A 16,596-nucleotide genomic window follows, 5' to 3' on the forward strand; every position below is an offset into this window, starting at 1 on the left:
CCTGACACTTCATCTGCTTGGCTGATTATTCACAGCCTTTGTCTTTTTCAGTAATCGATTGTGGATGAACAGTAGTCAGAAAACAGGGCATCAGGACCAATGTAATTATCCCACGTTGGCATTTCCATTTGCAGCACCGTGGCCCCTGGAAACTCTGAAAAATAGTGAAAATGACCTGATTTTCATACTACCTTGTTAGCGCAACTTCCCGTGGAGAAAAGAGGAGACAGCTGTGTGGGGAGAAAATGAACCAAGCTAGTGTTTCAGAAATGCCTTCTCATTTGGACAACGTTCTGAAAACTACAGAGGGAACAGATGAGGAAAATGCATCAAGGAGAGGTAGCAAAGACAGAGAAAGAGCGAGCAGGGTGCCAGGCTCTTGTGCTAGTCCCGGGGCCCATGTCTTTTTATGGCTTTTGTACCAAGATCTTGAGCCAGAGTAACAGAGTGTTGGAATTTTGCTTTGGGAAACATATAACCATCGTAGTCTCCTTACGATTTAATAAGGTCCCAGTGAAGCCTACCCAGGGGTTGGGATGGCGCTGAGGCCACAACAGGGTAACTGACAGAAGAAAACTCCAGCATAGAGCTCTATACACCAAGTTGTGATGACAGTTGTCTGCCTCCGGATCGTCCCCTTCCGGCTGGCCCTGCTCCCTGTCCAGGAGACCGTGGTGCCTAGGAAGACACCGTTGAGTCCTGGCTTCCTGTGTTCAAACCCCCATTCCAGTACTTCCCGTAAGTCACTAAGATTCACTGGGCCTCAGTTTCCTCATCCGGACCCCTGGAAGGATATTAGTAACACCTACCCTATAAAGTTGTTGTGGAAATTGATTGGATTAACACATGGAAAGCACTTAGAAACCCCATCAGGAAGACACTAAACCATATGGGGGCCATTATCATGATTTTGTCTCGTGTGCCACCCTCCATTCCATCCATCCAGGAGAATGTAAGTGTCACATTCTGTGACAAGCATTGGGTGAGTCGCTAGGCATGGAAAGTTTGCAAAACATAAATCTCCGGGGGCTTCGCTCCCTCTGCGGGGTTTCTCTTCTTAACAGAAAATAGGTGGTGTCGCACTGACTTCCATTCTTCCTGGTTCCTTGACCCTGTTCCTTGACCCTGTTCCTTGACTGCCTTCATTTGCTGCTGCTGCTCCCCTGCTCTTTCCCTTCCCAACTCTGCAGAAGATAGGTCCCAGATGTCTCAGCCAAAAAAGGCCCCAGCGTCCTGATAGGCTCTTCTCTGACTTGTCCTGGTGAGGGAGCCCTGGGAGGGGCAGGGCCCCAGGGAGGGTGCTGGTCTTTCTGCTCAGCGGCTCCCCCTTCCCAGGCCCTGGGCTCCTCCACACACACTCTGGAGAAGCTGGAGGAGGGCCACCAGGCTCTGTAATAACCACACTTCCTCGTGGTAAACAAGAACCAGATTCCTGGGGAGTGACGCGGGCGGGAGCCCTGTGGCCGATCAAGGCAGCCGTGTGACTTGAAGGAACACCTCTGCTTGGCCTTGACCTGTCTGGGGAAGGTTGAGGGGAAGGCAGCCCACATGTCCCTCTTTGCTACCCTTGCAGCCGTACTCTGAGCTACGGGGTCCTTCACACCGGATGGCCCTGCAGACTCTGGCTCTGGCATCCTGGCTCAGTCTCACAATCAGGGAACATCTGCCCCGTGTCTCCTGTGTCCGCATTTGTCTCACCCTCTTCCCTACTCCTATACCTAACTCCCACCCTTGGGTGCCTCCCCGTCCGCCCCGCACCCTGCATGAGGAATCGTATGCTTCCCTCACTGTTACCAGAAGAAGCCTCACAATCCCAGGAGGATGGCTTGATCCCAGGAACTCAAGAGTGAAGGCTGCCGCGGAGGCTGGGCCAGCCCATGAGCTGCCTGGGCCTTCTGACTTTGGGTGGCTGGTCCAGAGCTTCCATCTGAACAGCGTGACTTGGGAGTTTAGGATCTGATGTCTCAGGAATGGAGGCCAGATAGGGTCCCTGCTAGTTCTAGTTCCTGGGTGGAAGGTTGGACTGGCTCAAAGACCTCTAGAAAGGGTTCCACAAGAAAGGGGGGGGGAGGCAGAGAACTGGTGGCTGAGGGCTTAGGACGGGAGGGGGCAGTTTATTAGATATCTTTTTGGGCGTTTGCATTTTGTTCCATGTGAATGTATTGAAGTTTCCAAAATAAAAAAAAAAAAAAAAAAAAAAAGACTTCTGTGAGTTGGTAAATCTGTATGGTAAGTTATAGAGAAGTGTCCCTTGACCCTTGTCCCCTTGACGGTGAGACATCCAGCTCCAGCTTAGACTTCAGGCTTAGAAGGGCCGTTAGAGGCGGGTGGCTGCTAAGTCTGGGATTTTCCGAGCGTCTGAATGATTTGCAATGTTGCACTGGAAGGAGAGGCATTGCTGAGCACGTTGGTCCAGGAGGAGAAAGGACGTACCTGCTATGCTCCTGTGATCCCTCCGGGTCTGGAAGGCCAGGAATCTCCCATCTAAAGGACCGCAGGAGCCCGGCTCCACCCGGAGAGGTCAGCCGGGCAGGCCATTTGTGTTACCTTGGTCCCTGGGGGTCCACAGGGAGGGGGTGGGCCAGTGCCAGCACCCTGGGGACCCAGTGTCTTCTCTGAACGTGCCAGAAGCCACCTCCGTTTTCAGGCATTGTGTATTAGTCTTAAAACTTGTTTCTTTAAAAACATTTCTCTCCTTGGAGCGCCAGCGTGGCTCAGTCGGCTAAATGTCTGACTTCGGCTCTGGTCATGATCTCATGGTCCGTGGGTTCGAGCCCCACGTCAGGCTCTGTGCTGACAGCTCAGAGCCTGGAGCCTGCTTCAGATTCTGTGTCTCCCTCTCTCTCTGCCCCTCTCCTGCTCATGCTCTGTCTCTGTTTCTCAAAAATAAGTAATCGTTAAAAATTAAAAAAAAAAAAACTCTCTCCTTTTTATTCTCAATCCTTACATTCATGTAATGTGTTGAAATTTGCATAGCACTTGCACATATGTTACCGATGGCTCCCTATTGCCCAAGTCCAAAGCTTTAGTAGAACTTCTAATCTTTATATCTGCCTCCCACCTCACATCTTGACACTTTCCCACACACATCCTATATTCCAGCCCATGCCGACCACCTGTTGCTTCTACGAGCCACACAATGTCACCTTTCTCTCCATTCCATCATTCAGTGCTACCTCTTTCTCCTCCCCTTCCATGAGAACTCTTGCCCGTCTTTAGATGCCTAAGTCAGATGTCACCTCCTCGGGGAGGACTTTCCGGATGAATCTGTCTTGTTTATGAGTTCAGGAGCACCATACTTAAACCCTCTCAAGGGCCACCTGGTAGGGTGGCTATTACCAAAACTGAAACCAACCAAACCAACGCTAGAAAGTAATGGGTGTTGGTTAAATGGAGAGACACAAGAACTCTTGGCACAGCTGGTGGGGATGAAAAGATGCAGCTGCTATGGAAACAGCACAGGAGGCAGTTCTTAAAAAGAATGAAACAGAATCATCATATGATCTAGCAATCCTGCTTCTGGGGATAGACCCCAAAGCATGGAACGCAGGGGCTCCAACAGGCATTTGTACATGGTGCTCGCAGCAGCCGAAGTGTGGAAGCAAACAGGTGTCCACTGAGGGAGGGACGGATAAACAAAAGGTGGTTCATACATACAATGGTGTATGCATACACAGAGCCTTAAACAAAGCAGGACATTCGACACATGCTACAACATGGCTGAATCTCAAAGACATTATGTTCGGGGAAATAAGCCAGTCACAAAAGAACAAATACTATATTTGTATGTATATTTGTATATGTGTATATGTTCATATGTGTGTGTGTGTGTGTGTGTATATATATATATATATATACATGTATATAAGCCAGTCACGAAAGAACAAATACTATATTTGTATATATATTCGTATGTGTGTATATATTCATATATGTGTGTATATATATATACATGTATATAAGCCAGTCACAAAACAAATACTATACTTGTATATATATTTGTATATGTGTACATATATATATATACACACATATATATATGTACACACATACATGTATACATACACACATACATATACACACATATATGTGTGTATATATATGTATATATATACATACACACATATACGTGTATATATATGTATATATATACGTACACACATATATGTGTACATATATGTATATATACACACACACACATACGTGTATATATATGTATATATACACACACACACACACACATATATATATATACATAAAAAACTTCTTCTCCAGGCACCCAAGGCCTGTCAGGGGCATCAGGGCATCCCCATGCCCAGCACAGTACTTGGCACTAATCGGTGCCACCCAGTCCATCTTTACTGATACGAGACGGGCACAAAGTTGATGGTGTGTGGGGGGGGCATCTGCAGGTAGGTCTCAGGCTGGGCCACATTCCACATCCAAGTTTCCTCTGCACCTGCCGCTCCACTGGAGGCGGGGCGGGGCTCTAGCTGTCTTTCCAGCACCGTGGGGAGCCCCTTGCCAGCATCAGCGAGTGAGCATCCAGGAGTGACAGGGACTTGCCTGCAACATGTGCTACACGGGTCACACAAAAGGAAAAACTTACCCTCGTGTTATAACAAGGCACTGGAAGTCCTGAGAGTGTGGTTTTTAGGGTCACACACCTACCTACCTATATGGTGCTATAGTTGCGGTCTTTGGAGGAAGGAGACAAATGAGGTGATTGCCATATGTCCTTTTCATCTCCACAGTATTACAGCTTTCATAGCCTAAGAAGATAGGTGGGGAAAAAATTAGCTCCTACCTCTGTCATGAAATGAGCAAAACCAAAACAAAACATAGTATATGTACTACATGTACCTCACATATTTAGGTCCTCCCTCAAAAGCTTATATGTGCTAGGATCCCAAACTCATTAATGTTTCATTGACTTTACTCAATGCCTTTACCTCTCCTAGAGGGAGAATCTTTGGAATCAGAGTAAACTGCAGGTCGCAGAGTGTGTTTCCTTCTCCTGAACCATGCACACAGGCTGAGATGGCATCCCCAGAGAGGCCTGGCAGGTGTCAGGTAGCTGGACCACTTACAAGAGCATTTAGGACCACAGACTTTGACATATGTGGGAACAGCATGAGTCTGAAGTCTGGCTCTTCCCACTCCAGTGCGATGACTTCGGCCGGGTATTTAACCTTTCTGGGCCTCGGTGGTTTCCGTGATCCAAATGGCAGAAATACTACTACTTACAGCCTTGTTGAGAGGATGGAAGGAGACAATTGGCCCGAGAATATCTACTGCAGTATCACGGCTCACGTTTATAGAGGTCAATTACTATGTGTGGGTAACAGTTCATAATGTTTCATGTGTATTCAAGTTAGGGAATTATCACCCCCTTCATTATAAAAAGTGCGTTCTGAGGTGTGGTTAATATGGCAAGTGGTAAGTGGTGGAGATGGGAGTTGAACTCAGAATTTGATTCCCCCATGCTCTACCGCCTGAAAATTACCTTCTCATGTGAAGCTAATATCATCATACCCTTAGGAAACCACTAGCCATTCCACACACACGCTGGCACACCTCTACTCCCCCTTTCCTACCTTCCCACTTCCGTTTACTTTACTTTTCTTGTTTTTTTTAATGTTTACTTATTTATTTTTGAGAGAGAGAAAGAGACAGAGAAAGAGACAGAGAAAGAGACAGAGGGAGAGAGAATCTAAAGCAGGCTCCAAGCTGCCAGTGTGGAGCCTGACACAGGGCTCAATCCCACGAGTGGTGAAATCTTAACCTGAGCCAAAATCAAGAGTCAGACACTCAAGCAACTGAGCCATCCAGGTGCCTCTCTGTATACTTTTCTTAAGTGATGGAGGGAGCAAAAAAAAAAAAAAAACCCAAAAAACCAAAAACCTGGGGACACAAGATTACCAGGAAAAGATGAAATGACCTCCTGGGTTGACACACTCTGGTTGTGTCCCTGGATGTCCCCTTTTCCTTTCTCCCTTCCCCAGTTCACTCTCCAGGCTGAATGCTCATCTGAGTTGTAACTGACACGCTCAATACAGGGTAGTTTGAAGGGGCAAGACTGACTACAGGGACAGGGACCACAGCCTTGGGCCGTTTTGAATGTGGTAGAATATTTACCTCTTTTCCCTCCATTTCCCATACTAACGTGCAGAATTTATAATTAGGCATCTTGTAGTCCTGATTAGCCTCATTTGTGGTCCCTTTAAACATGTTATGTTTGTTGATGGGCAGAGGCTAAGTTTCCATTCCCCCCTGGGTACTTCCTTCTTTCTCTTTCCATTCCCATTCTTCCCCTCTAGTCCAGCTGCTCCCTGCTATGGCATTAAACCCTCAAAGGTTGGGGTACAGAGAAAGGCATCGGGGGGGGGGGTGGGGGAGCAGAGCATTTCTTCCCCTCTGGGAAACCCTCAAGTAGGGCATTGTTGGCAGCATTTGCTTTGGGTAGAATTTCTTGCTGTGGACCAGCTCTTAGCACTTTCAGAGATTTCAGAAATTTTTGTAACTAAGGGTTCTTCTGTATCTGTTATCCTTGAAGACACTGAAGACCCTCATTTTACCAAAGAATTACTAGCCTATGACATGAAGACTGCTTATCTCTCCCTGGTCCCAAATCATTTTCCTTCCCAACGGTGAGTTTTCAGTGGACAGATCTTTTCCTGTGAATCACGCTCCCTTTCTTCAATGTTCTGCTTTTTGCCATGCTAGCATTAGATACAAAGTCTACTTTATCTGTGTGACTATGCGTATCCAGCAGCCAGTGGATGATTCTATCTCATCAAGAGCATGCTATCTGAAAATTTCCAAGAAATTCACCTCCATAGATCCCTACCCTCTGTCATCCAGTCATAATGTCACAGCATAATAAAATAGGAGATGTTTACTCTCTGATGGTGTGAAGGCCGGGTAGAGGAAGCTTGGAGAAGAGAGTTCACTGTGGAGTCATATTTACCCCATAATATAACCGAGCTATGCAAATTAACATAGACCTACACTAGAAGGTTGAAGGAAATTGAAATGTGGGAGATTTAAAGTATATCTGAAAATGGAAACTATAGCCCATAGCTCTTTGGGCCATTCCTGCCCAGAAATGGCATATACTATCTTTCTGACATCAAGAAGGATTTGTGGGTATATGTCTGCTCAGGGTTTAGACTGGGGGCCATGATCATGGACTTTGGGTCACAAAGAACTGGGTTCTGTCCTTTGCTAACTCTGTCACCCTAGGAAAGTTATTAATTCCTCTAGGACTCAGTTTCCTTTCCTAAAAAATAAATAAATGAGGATAACAGTACATACCCCATAAGGCTATATAATAGGTAGGATAAGTAAGAGTTAAGTTTGGGAGTGATAGAAAACCTGGTATATCAGTTACTATAACAAGAAGGACATTTATTACTCTTTTATATAAAAGTCTGGGTAAGTGTGTTAGGGTTGATATGATGGATGCTTGCTTCCCAGGACATAAGCTGCTTTTATGCTTTCGTTCTGTCATCCTCAACCTATGGCCTCTATTTCATGATCCAAGATGGCTCCTCAAGCTCCAGCCATTAAATTTTCATTCCAGCCATCGGGGAAGAGAAAAGAGGAGGAGAAGGAGAAGGACTACCTCTACCTTTCAACCCCTTCCATTTACAAGTCATTGGCTAGAACTTAATCTCATGAACATAACCAGCTGTAATGGAGGCCGGGAAATGTAATTTTTAGTCCAGGCAGTCATGTGCTTAGCCAAACATTGGAAGGTCTTTGCTATTAAAGAGGGGGAAATGGGTATTGGCTCAAATACCTAGCAATCTGCCACAGATCTTTATGAGATGTAAATATGATGATGCACAGAGTAAGCACCCAATCATCACCATTACCATCACCATCATCATCATCATCATCCCCATGAGAATGTGGAGAATACTTTGAAACCCATCACCAGATGTTTATTTTAACCTCATCTTGTTAATAATGTCATTCTTATCCACCTCCCTTTTAAGACACTATTAGTTTTTTTCTTTTATGAAGGTCAGACACTTATACCTTATGAAATAAAATTATGGAAAGCAAGAGAAAACTGAGGAAAACAAGGGAATGGTGAACACGGGATTCTAGATAATGGTTCTCTTTGATGGTGGAAACAGAGGTGGGGTGGTATGGGGATGGAGAAACCACCTAGTTATTTCATTGTCAAAGCCCTCGTTTTTATTTTGGGCAGGAGATTCACAGGAGACTCTTGTGTTGTTAAAAATAATGAATAACCAAATAAAAGCAGAGATACCTGGACCAATGATCCCATGTTGGGGCTGTGTTGTGAATCAAGGATTATAATTAATCTGACTCTATGCAATGAGGTCTTTAACGTTTATTTATTTATTTTTTTTTGGGGGGACAGAGAGAGACAGAGCATGAACGGGGGAGGGGCAGAGAGAGAGGGAGACACAGAATCGGAAACAGGCTCCAGGCTCTGAGCCATCCGCCCAGAGCCCGACGCGGGGCTCGAACTCACGGACCGCGAGATCGTGACCTGGCTGAAGTTGGACGCTTAACCGACTGCGCCACCCAGGGGCCCCTCAATGAGGTCTTTAAATTGTACAATATCACATGGCATATGTCTGTATGTCAATAATAGACAAAAATAGTGCTTTCTATCTGCATAGAGCTTTAACTTTTGAAGTGCTTCTACACATCCATAAAAACTGCTTAAGAAGTTCATTACACGTGGCTGAGGGCTTGGTATTATAAAAATAGGACTTTGGACTTGTGCGTCCTAAGGGAAAATCGTTTATTTTATTCTTACAGTAGTTTTGTGAGGCAGGCAGGACAAATGTTTTATCACTATTTCACAGATGAGAAAGAAGGAACTGAGAGGGCAAGGGACTTCAGTGAGGTTGTATGGCTAGTTGGTCAGCAAAGGAACTTTAGACTAGATCTCTTGCCTAGTGCTTCTTCCTTTAGGCAAGCTCACTCCCAGTTATTACGCATCTGTTAGGCATTTATTCTGTGTTACATGCCAGGCACACCATGCCGATATGTTTGTGTTTACGTAGGTGCGTGTTTTCCGGGTACTGTGCGCAGTTTATGCGATCTCTGTGCACACGCACACATACACGTCCTTGTTGTCCTTGTGTGCCCCGAGGCCTAAGTGGCCCATGTAACTCCAGGAGGAATCCCCAGCTGGGGTTTCAGTTGTCTTGTTATTCCTAGGTCACTGGGCTTCAGCATCTCCCCAGAGCCCCAGCTAGTTAGGAAGGCAGCTTTGGTATCAGGGACAGATCTCCAGGCAGTGGGCACAGAGCACAGCAATGCTTTAATAAAAGAAGAAGAAGAAGGAGGAGGAGAAGGAGAAGGAAGGAGAAGGAGAAGAATTTCCTGATTATTTCTAGTTTATGAAGAAATGATCATAAACACTATCTCATTAAATTCTCATTGTGTTCATAAACACAATCTCATTAAATTCTCACTCAGCCCTGAAGTCCATGTTATTATTTTTCTCATTTGCTCAGACACAAAGAGAGGATAAATGGCTTACTCAGGGTAACTCAACCCGAGGGCAGACTTGAACTCAGGTCACTTGTCTCTGAATTCTTTTCTTTCTGCTGTGCCTTTCCATCTCTGCAAAGGCAAAAAAAGACCCTTATCTTCCTTCTAGTGGTGTGGGGAGAAGCTGTGAAAGCTCCATGCCAAGCAGGAGAACACCCCTAGTGACACCCTTTGTGGACAGAAAAAGAACAACTCAGAGGGCGGAGCAGCCCCAGACCGAGGACCTTCAATCAACAGAGAAAAAGACGGAGTAGCTGGGGCTTTCCACCTCCCTCTCTCTGCATCCTTTCTTGTCTCAGTCCTCTGGCATCTCCGGTGTGTGCCTCGGGGAGGCGATAGCCATACTACTAAACTGGAGAGGTCAAGGTGTTTTCCAATCTCTGTGGCCTTAGACAGCCTCTTTGTCTTTTAAGAGTCAGGGGGTTGGGAGAACTGTCTCACCACAGGCATCCTCGGCGACTGCAGCCACAGGTGAATCCCTCCAGCTCCCAGACCTGTGTCTGTGCCACTTTGGCCAAGCTGTTCGCTTGCACGGGTCTGTCTTCTCCACCGATTAACACCATCCACCAACTGCAAGGCTGAGCATGGCTTCTTGTATACAGTCAAGTTGTGCACTAAATGAACGCTGCTTCAAAAGAGCCAATATTTATGTCAGGGGAACTGGCCCCGGGGAGTGAATCCTGCTGCCCTCCCTGGAAGGGAGACTCCTGCCTTTTGCTCTACCTCTTAATCCTTCCCTGCCTGGGCTCAGTCCCAAGGGCTCCTGTCCTCAGGATATCCCATTGTTTTCTCCCTATGCTGGGGGGTCCTTGGACAAGGGGGCTCTGGAGTATCGGAGGGACATATTAGGGGCCATGTGTGGCTATAGCTCAAGCCCCATTTTTAACATTTTATTTTATTTAGTTTTTTTGAGAGAGAGAGAGAGAACCCCAAGCAGGGTCTGGGCTTTCAGCCCAGGAGGTTTGATTCCCCCCGACTGTGAGAGCATGACCTGAGCCGAAATCAAGAGTTAGTTGCTTAATGGACTGAGCCACCCAGGCGTACCCATTCTTACTTTTGCATTACCGGTCATCAAGCTGAGGTTTTGTGTTCACCTGTCTGGTCTTTTTTTCTCAACTGTTCTTAGAACAGGGAGGAGGTCAGCAGGGATGTATTAGATGATCATCCCCCCCACACCCATCAGAATGCGTATAGAGGCCCTCCAGCAGCTTATAGTTAGGGCCTCCCCAGTCGCCTCCCCCTGATCTGGGCTACTATGGGCCCAGCTAGATCCTTGGTATCTTCCGCAGAGATATGGCGCTAATCTGGACTAGACCTCAGCTTCTTAAAAATACCCACTTCTCCTAATAGGCGTAACCCAGGGACTAACTTTTCCACGCTAGAAATCAGACCCTAGTCTGATCCAGACCTTCCTTTTGTTTCACCATCTTATCTAATTCCACAGGGCTGCAGAAAGGTATTGCTTTTCCTCCCACTGAGGGAGAGGTGCAAAGGCTTGCCCAGGGTCACACAGGAAGTCTGAAGGTCAGTCTATCCTTCCCCTCCCCACCCCCCCCCCCACGCAGTTTCCTTTCTTAGCTAATTTACATGAGAAACAGTTCAAAGTTATAATTGCTACATTGTTCAAAGTTACACAATGATTAAATCTTTCGCTGACAAATTCATGAGAAAAGAAATGCAAAACTCAGAGGAAAATGGTCCGGCTAAGAACATGTTTAATATTTGCCTCACACCTATTTCTAGGAGGAAGCTCTGTAATTCCCTGTAATTCATGCTCACGCCGCTTACACTTACTAGCCGGTCACCTCTCTCCTTCAAAATACACCCCTTCTTCCGATTGGCTGCTGCCGTCTAAAAGAGCCAGACGACTGGAGAAAAGTGGGTTTTCTATCTGAATTATGAGCCTACTTTCATACGCCTCCTTCTTCTCTTGGCTTGCCCCTGATCAATCACGAACCGGGGTGTCTCGGCCCCCACTCCCCTTTAGCGACCCCGCCCGCAGGCCGCTGCCCCGGCCAGCCACCCTCCGTCCGCACTCGGGAAGGCTCGCGTCCTCCCCTTTAAGGCCAGCCCCGCCCCCGCGCCCACGCCTCCTTGGCCCCGCCCCACCTCCCGAAGCCCGGCCCCTCCGACCCTCCCCTTTAAGGACCGGCCCCGGACGCAGACGAGGCTGTGACGCGGCCGCCGGCCCCCGGGCTGGGTACATTGTCGCGCGGCCGCTTCCCCCCGGGCCGGGCCCCCCGCCGTCCCGCGGTCCCCTGAGCGCCAGGCCCCCGGGGGGGGGGGAGGGCGGGAGGGAGGGAGCAGGGCTGGTAGGCGCCAGCGGCGCGCGGCGGGACCCACGGAGCCCCGCGACCCGCCGAGCCTGGAGTCGGGCCGGGGCGGGGAAGCCGGCTCCAGCCCGGAGCAAACTTCGCCGCCGGGCGGGGGGTGGCGGGGACCCCGTCCGGAGTCGGAGGAGGGGGCGGCCGCGGGCCCTCCCGCCTCTGCTCCCGCGTCTCCGGGCACCATGCTGTCCAACTCTCAAGGCCAGACCCCACCGGTGCTGTTTCCCAACCCGCCGCCGCCGCCGCCGCCGCAGCCCCCCGCCCCGGCCCAGCCTCACCCCCCGACCCAGCCGCCGCCGCAGCCCCCGCAGCAGTTTCCCCAGTTCCACGTCAAGTCGAGCCTGCAGATCAAGAAGAACGCCATCATCGACGACTACAAGGTCACCACCCAGGTCCTCGGACTGGGTATCAACGGGAAAGTTTTGCAGATCCTCAACAAGAGGACCCAGGAGAAATTCGCCCTAAAAGTAGGTTCGGGGGCCGGGGGAGGGGAGGACGGGCACGGGCGGAGGCGGGGGCGGGGGGGCGTCCCGGGGACGACCCCCAGCGCTCCGAGCGGCCAAAGCGCACGGTCGCCGGGCGCGATCGCGCGGACCCTGCCCGCACCCGGCGACCGTCCGTCCCGGCCGCGGCGGGGTTGTGGGGTCCCGGGCGCCCGAGGGGAGCCAAGTGCGCGGCCGGGGGCGGGCGCGCCGCGGGGAAGGTCAGGTCCGCGCCGACCACGCCGCCCAGACCGAGTTTCCGGTCACCTCCGGGTGTGAGTGGCGGGACCCGAGAGGACTCGTGAGCACTCTGCCATTTTGGGGTTTGAGCGGGATCCAGCCGAGTCGCAACGGTTGGCTTCGGGACCACTTCTGCTAATTTCACCCTGGCTCGAGGAAGTGATTTTCGAGGCTTGTGGTTCCCCATCCTCTCCTCCCTCCTCTCTTTCTTTCTGCGGGCACAAAAGGCCCATTACTCATTGAGCTGGTTGGTCGGTTAGTTTGGAGAAGTCGGATCTCAGAGGTTTATTTAGCCTCGCTCCTTATTTGGGAGCCGGAATGTGTGATTTCACTTCCCTGGGCCTCCCGAGTGCGGCCATGCAGCCTTGGGGCGCGCCGGCCCGGGAGGTGCCAGCCTGGAGATTCCGCGGGGACACCGCCCCCCCGGGCGCGGGGGAGGGACTGTTTTGATACGAGAGCAGGCCCCCTCCTACCTTCAGTGTCTGTGAGGCTCCAGATGGGAGGCCAGCAGGCTCCGGCGCGATGTCTGCTGTTTCCATAGCTCCATTGATCATTGTGAACCGGGTGTCTAAACCACGGCTTGGCCCGATGCTGATTCCGCAAATCAGGGATGGCCACTTGAGCCCTGGACGTGGGGGATTGGTGGACAGTACGACGGAGCGTTTTCCTTGAGCCGGGGAAACCCAACCTCTTTTTTTTTTTTTTTTTTTTAAGGGGGGGTGTGGTGGTTTCGGGGGGTTGGGGAATGACGAGTTAAGTGAGAATACCTAGTTCAGAAGTTAAACAGAACGGACTTGGAGGCCTGATAAGGTGGGTGGGTCCTCAGTGCAGCGTGAGCCGGTGTTCAGGGTCACTTAAAAAGGTTTTCCCCCTCAGACAGGTTTCAGATCAAACCACATCTCTAAAGGTGACACATTACGCCTGTTTCCCCTGGGGTGTCTTAATGATTGGAGGAGGAGAAAAATACTTCCTGTGTTATATTTTTCTCTTCCCCCTCATGCCTCCCCTCCTCAGCTAGCTGTATTTCAGCTATTAATACAACTCAGATAGGTGTGATGGGCGGAACTGTTGGAATATGTAATTCGATGTAATAAAAGGCTGGCACTTTGCATTCCATGTGCAATTTCCAGATTTTCAGGCCTCTAAAATCATTTTCCTGCTGCTTTCATCCTCTTGGGGGAGAGCTTTCAGCTAGTCCCAACACTGTCAGATTTCTTTGGTTTCTACTCTAAGCTGTTGTGACTTAGACCCCTTTCCCCATACAATCCACTGGGGACAGGGAGTAGGAGCTGTGGTTTAAATGTGTCACTGACCTTGGGGAATGGAATTGAGTGAGTGCTGTTTGACCACAGTTAACTTGTACGGGTGAGGAAGCGACAGACACCCTTTCTGAGATAGTTTTCTATCCCTCCGAGAGGCCATCTGCCCTCACCCATCAGCAGTTTGGGGACGAAGGCTGTTCATTCATTCCCCTGGATAGTTGGAATATTGCATAAAGACTTGAGAACAAAAGCTCTCAACCTCTTTTTATTCTATTTAATGACACATAAAACTCCACTCTAAAATGTTTTAGGGTGGCAATTCAGATTTCTTTTGTAATTCAGATTTCTGCGATTGTAATTAATAGGAGAGAGATTTGGATATGTCCCCCCCCCCACCCCCCCGCTTTAGTTTTGAAAGGAAAAATCCCGCAGCATTTTAAATAACACTCATAATTTATCCCTCTCGGGTGGGAAGGGGGTGCAGATTGAAGTCAGTCTGTTTTGACAGGCAGTCTGCTCCCAGATCTTGTAAGTTGGCTCAACTGTTAAATTGCAGATTCCCACACATCTTTGTGTAAAAACTTAATAATAGAGGAAGAAAGAAGGTATGAGACATTCAGAGACTGATAGTGTCAACAGCACTTCCGTGTCCAAATATTGGCTAAGACATAATTACAGTTTGTAGGGGGAATCTGGCCCAGTGAATCCTGTCTGAGACACACACCAAAGAGATTTCTAGATCTTGAATCTTGGTGAAATTAACCTTCGGTGCCGAGTGGTGAAATGACTTTCAAAACCAGGAGCGTTTGACTATGAAGCAAGGGGAGGTAGATGCTGGCGGGCTAGGACGGATTGCCCCATCGGTAGGTGCCTGAGGAAAAAGGGATCGGATCTCCACTGCCCGCACAGCGTTAGGCCATTCCTGGGGATTCGGGGCAGAAGCTGCGGGGCTGGAGCAGGGCCTCGGATGGGGGTTCTGACCTCTGCTGTTTCTCAGCTCTGAGAGTTAATGGGAGGTGGCAGATGCCCAGATGCCCTGCTCGCTCTGTGGTCTGGTGACCTCTTAACCCTCTTAAGTGAAATCAGTGCTTTCCAAAAAAAAAAAAAAAAAAAGCCCCAAGCCACCTTGCTGCTTCTCTCCCTGCACCTCAGAGAGCTAACATTTCAGTGCTTTTAGTGCGTGCTGTGACCTTACCTCACCATCTCTCCTGGCTGCTGTTGCTAAGTTCTGAGTCATACCCATACTTCGTCAGAGTCGGAAGGGACTTCAGAGGTCATCGCATCTACCCCCCTCGTTGTGCAGATTTGCGAAAACCAAGGCCCAGAGCAAAGACTTGCTTGAGGTAGTATAGCCACGCGCTTGGCAGAGGCAGGATTAGAACCCAGGATGCCTGACTCCCTGTCTCAGGCCTCTTCCCACTTTGTAACTGCAGTGACATCAGCAGACTCGGACCTGGGATTGGCTGCTGCTCCAGCCTAGGGAGCTTCTCTCTTACCCCCTTGACTGATGGCGAGGGGGTGCCGGGTGGGTATGTATTACCTCCCCAGCAATAACCCCCAAAGTTGGAAGGGCAGCTTACGTACCAACTCAGCAGCTCCATGAGTTCTAAATATGGTTAACAAGCTTTTTAAAAATAATTTTTGTATACCACCCCCTCCCTTTTTAGGGCATGTTTGATATAAATCTAACGTATTATTTTTTGTATAAGAACATGGGAATTCTATTAACTATTTCTTTGATACGGACGCCTGGTCCCAATCCACTTGTGTAATGGTTGGTTGTATTCCCCATGGGGTTCCTCAGCTGCTTCCTGCTTCTCCGTGTCATGGTGACTCTTGGGTATTAGCTGAACAAATTTAATTAAAGCTGGCACTGTTGTCCCTCTCTGCTGTGTGACTCTGATTAGGTGAAGCACATTATTGCTTTACAAAATATAGAATGTTGTCCTCCCTTATCTCTGTTTATCTTTCCATTGCGTGGATTAGAGAAAACAAGGTCCTGTGATGTCTTCTCCTTTCCTTTCTCCGGTGGTCCTCCTTCCCCAGGTCACCTCGTGTCACTGCGGTGTGGCTTCCTTTGTTGTTCTGAGGGGGAGATCATCGGAACTGCCCATGGTTGGTCTGAACACTATTAGAGGGAACCACCAGATCTCCCACAGCCCCAAAGTACAGGCATCGTCCTCTCCAGCTCACATCATCCTGTATACCTCCCGGGGAGCGGGGAGCAAGATAGGTAGTGTGGCTGCGTGAGGGGCAGTGTCCCAAGATGGGGTTCTCTGGATGGAATCACACGGTGAGGAAAGTTTCTTTGACTAATAAATCAGCCTCTTTCATATCCATTGAGGTTACAGGTAGTTAACAGTTTGCTGAGCATCCTATCATATGCTTACTTGTGTGGAGGAGACAGACCTAAAAAGTGCCTTTTTCACTTGTAAATTCCGGGCTTTGATGGAGTTGAAAATAATCTCCAGCTGAGATCTGGGGTCAGTAGCTGATGGAAGTGGAAGGAAGAGCAGCCCCCAGGCCTTGAGACCAGATATCAGTGGGTGCCTGGGAATTGAAGGGGCTCCTTTTCAGGAGGACGAAGGCACTGGTACTCATGATTAAGATGTTTTGACTGCTTGGGCCCAGAGGAGTTGGCCCATCATCCATTGATGATTCCCTTAAGAAGCAGGTGCAGGGATCCAGGGAGAGACCTGGAGGAGCCAAGATTCAGGACTGCAGACTTGATCCCTGCCC

General features: G+C 49.0%; 1 protein-coding gene and 1 long non-coding RNA gene across 4 annotated transcripts in view; one reads left to right on the forward strand and one right to left on the reverse strand.

The window, feature by feature from the left end:
- LOC113603863 (uncharacterized) overlaps nt 1–13,615 on the reverse strand; it is a 33,299-nt gene extending 19,684 nt beyond the window's left edge. The window contains exon 1 of one of the 2 annotated variants that reach the window (XR_003425626.2): nt 13,069–13,613. This is a non-coding gene — a long non-coding RNA (uncharacterized LOC113603863). Of the gene's footprint in view, nt 1–13,068 lie in introns of both variants that reach the window. The other variant, XR_008293351.1, reaches the window with a different exon arrangement.
- MAPKAPK2 (MAPK activated protein kinase 2) overlaps nt 11,839–16,596 on the forward strand; it is a 42,601-nt gene continuing 37,843 nt past the window's right edge. Inside the window, exon 1 of one of the 2 annotated variants that reach the window (XM_027074589.2) lies at nt 11,839–12,340. In XM_027074589.2, the coding sequence (XP_026930390.1) occupies nt 12,056–12,340 (285 nt within the window). In that variant the 5' untranslated portion in view covers nt 11,839–12,055. The remainder of the gene's footprint in view (nt 12,341–16,596) is intronic. The other variant, XM_027074590.2, reaches the window with a different exon arrangement.

The sequence above is a fragment of the Acinonyx jubatus genome, chromosome E4 (genome assembly GCF_027475565.1).
Source record: "Acinonyx jubatus isolate Ajub_Pintada_27869175 chromosome E4, VMU_Ajub_asm_v1.0, whole genome shotgun sequence".
NCBI classification, from domain to species: domain Eukaryota; kingdom Metazoa; phylum Chordata; class Mammalia; order Carnivora; family Felidae; genus Acinonyx; species Acinonyx jubatus.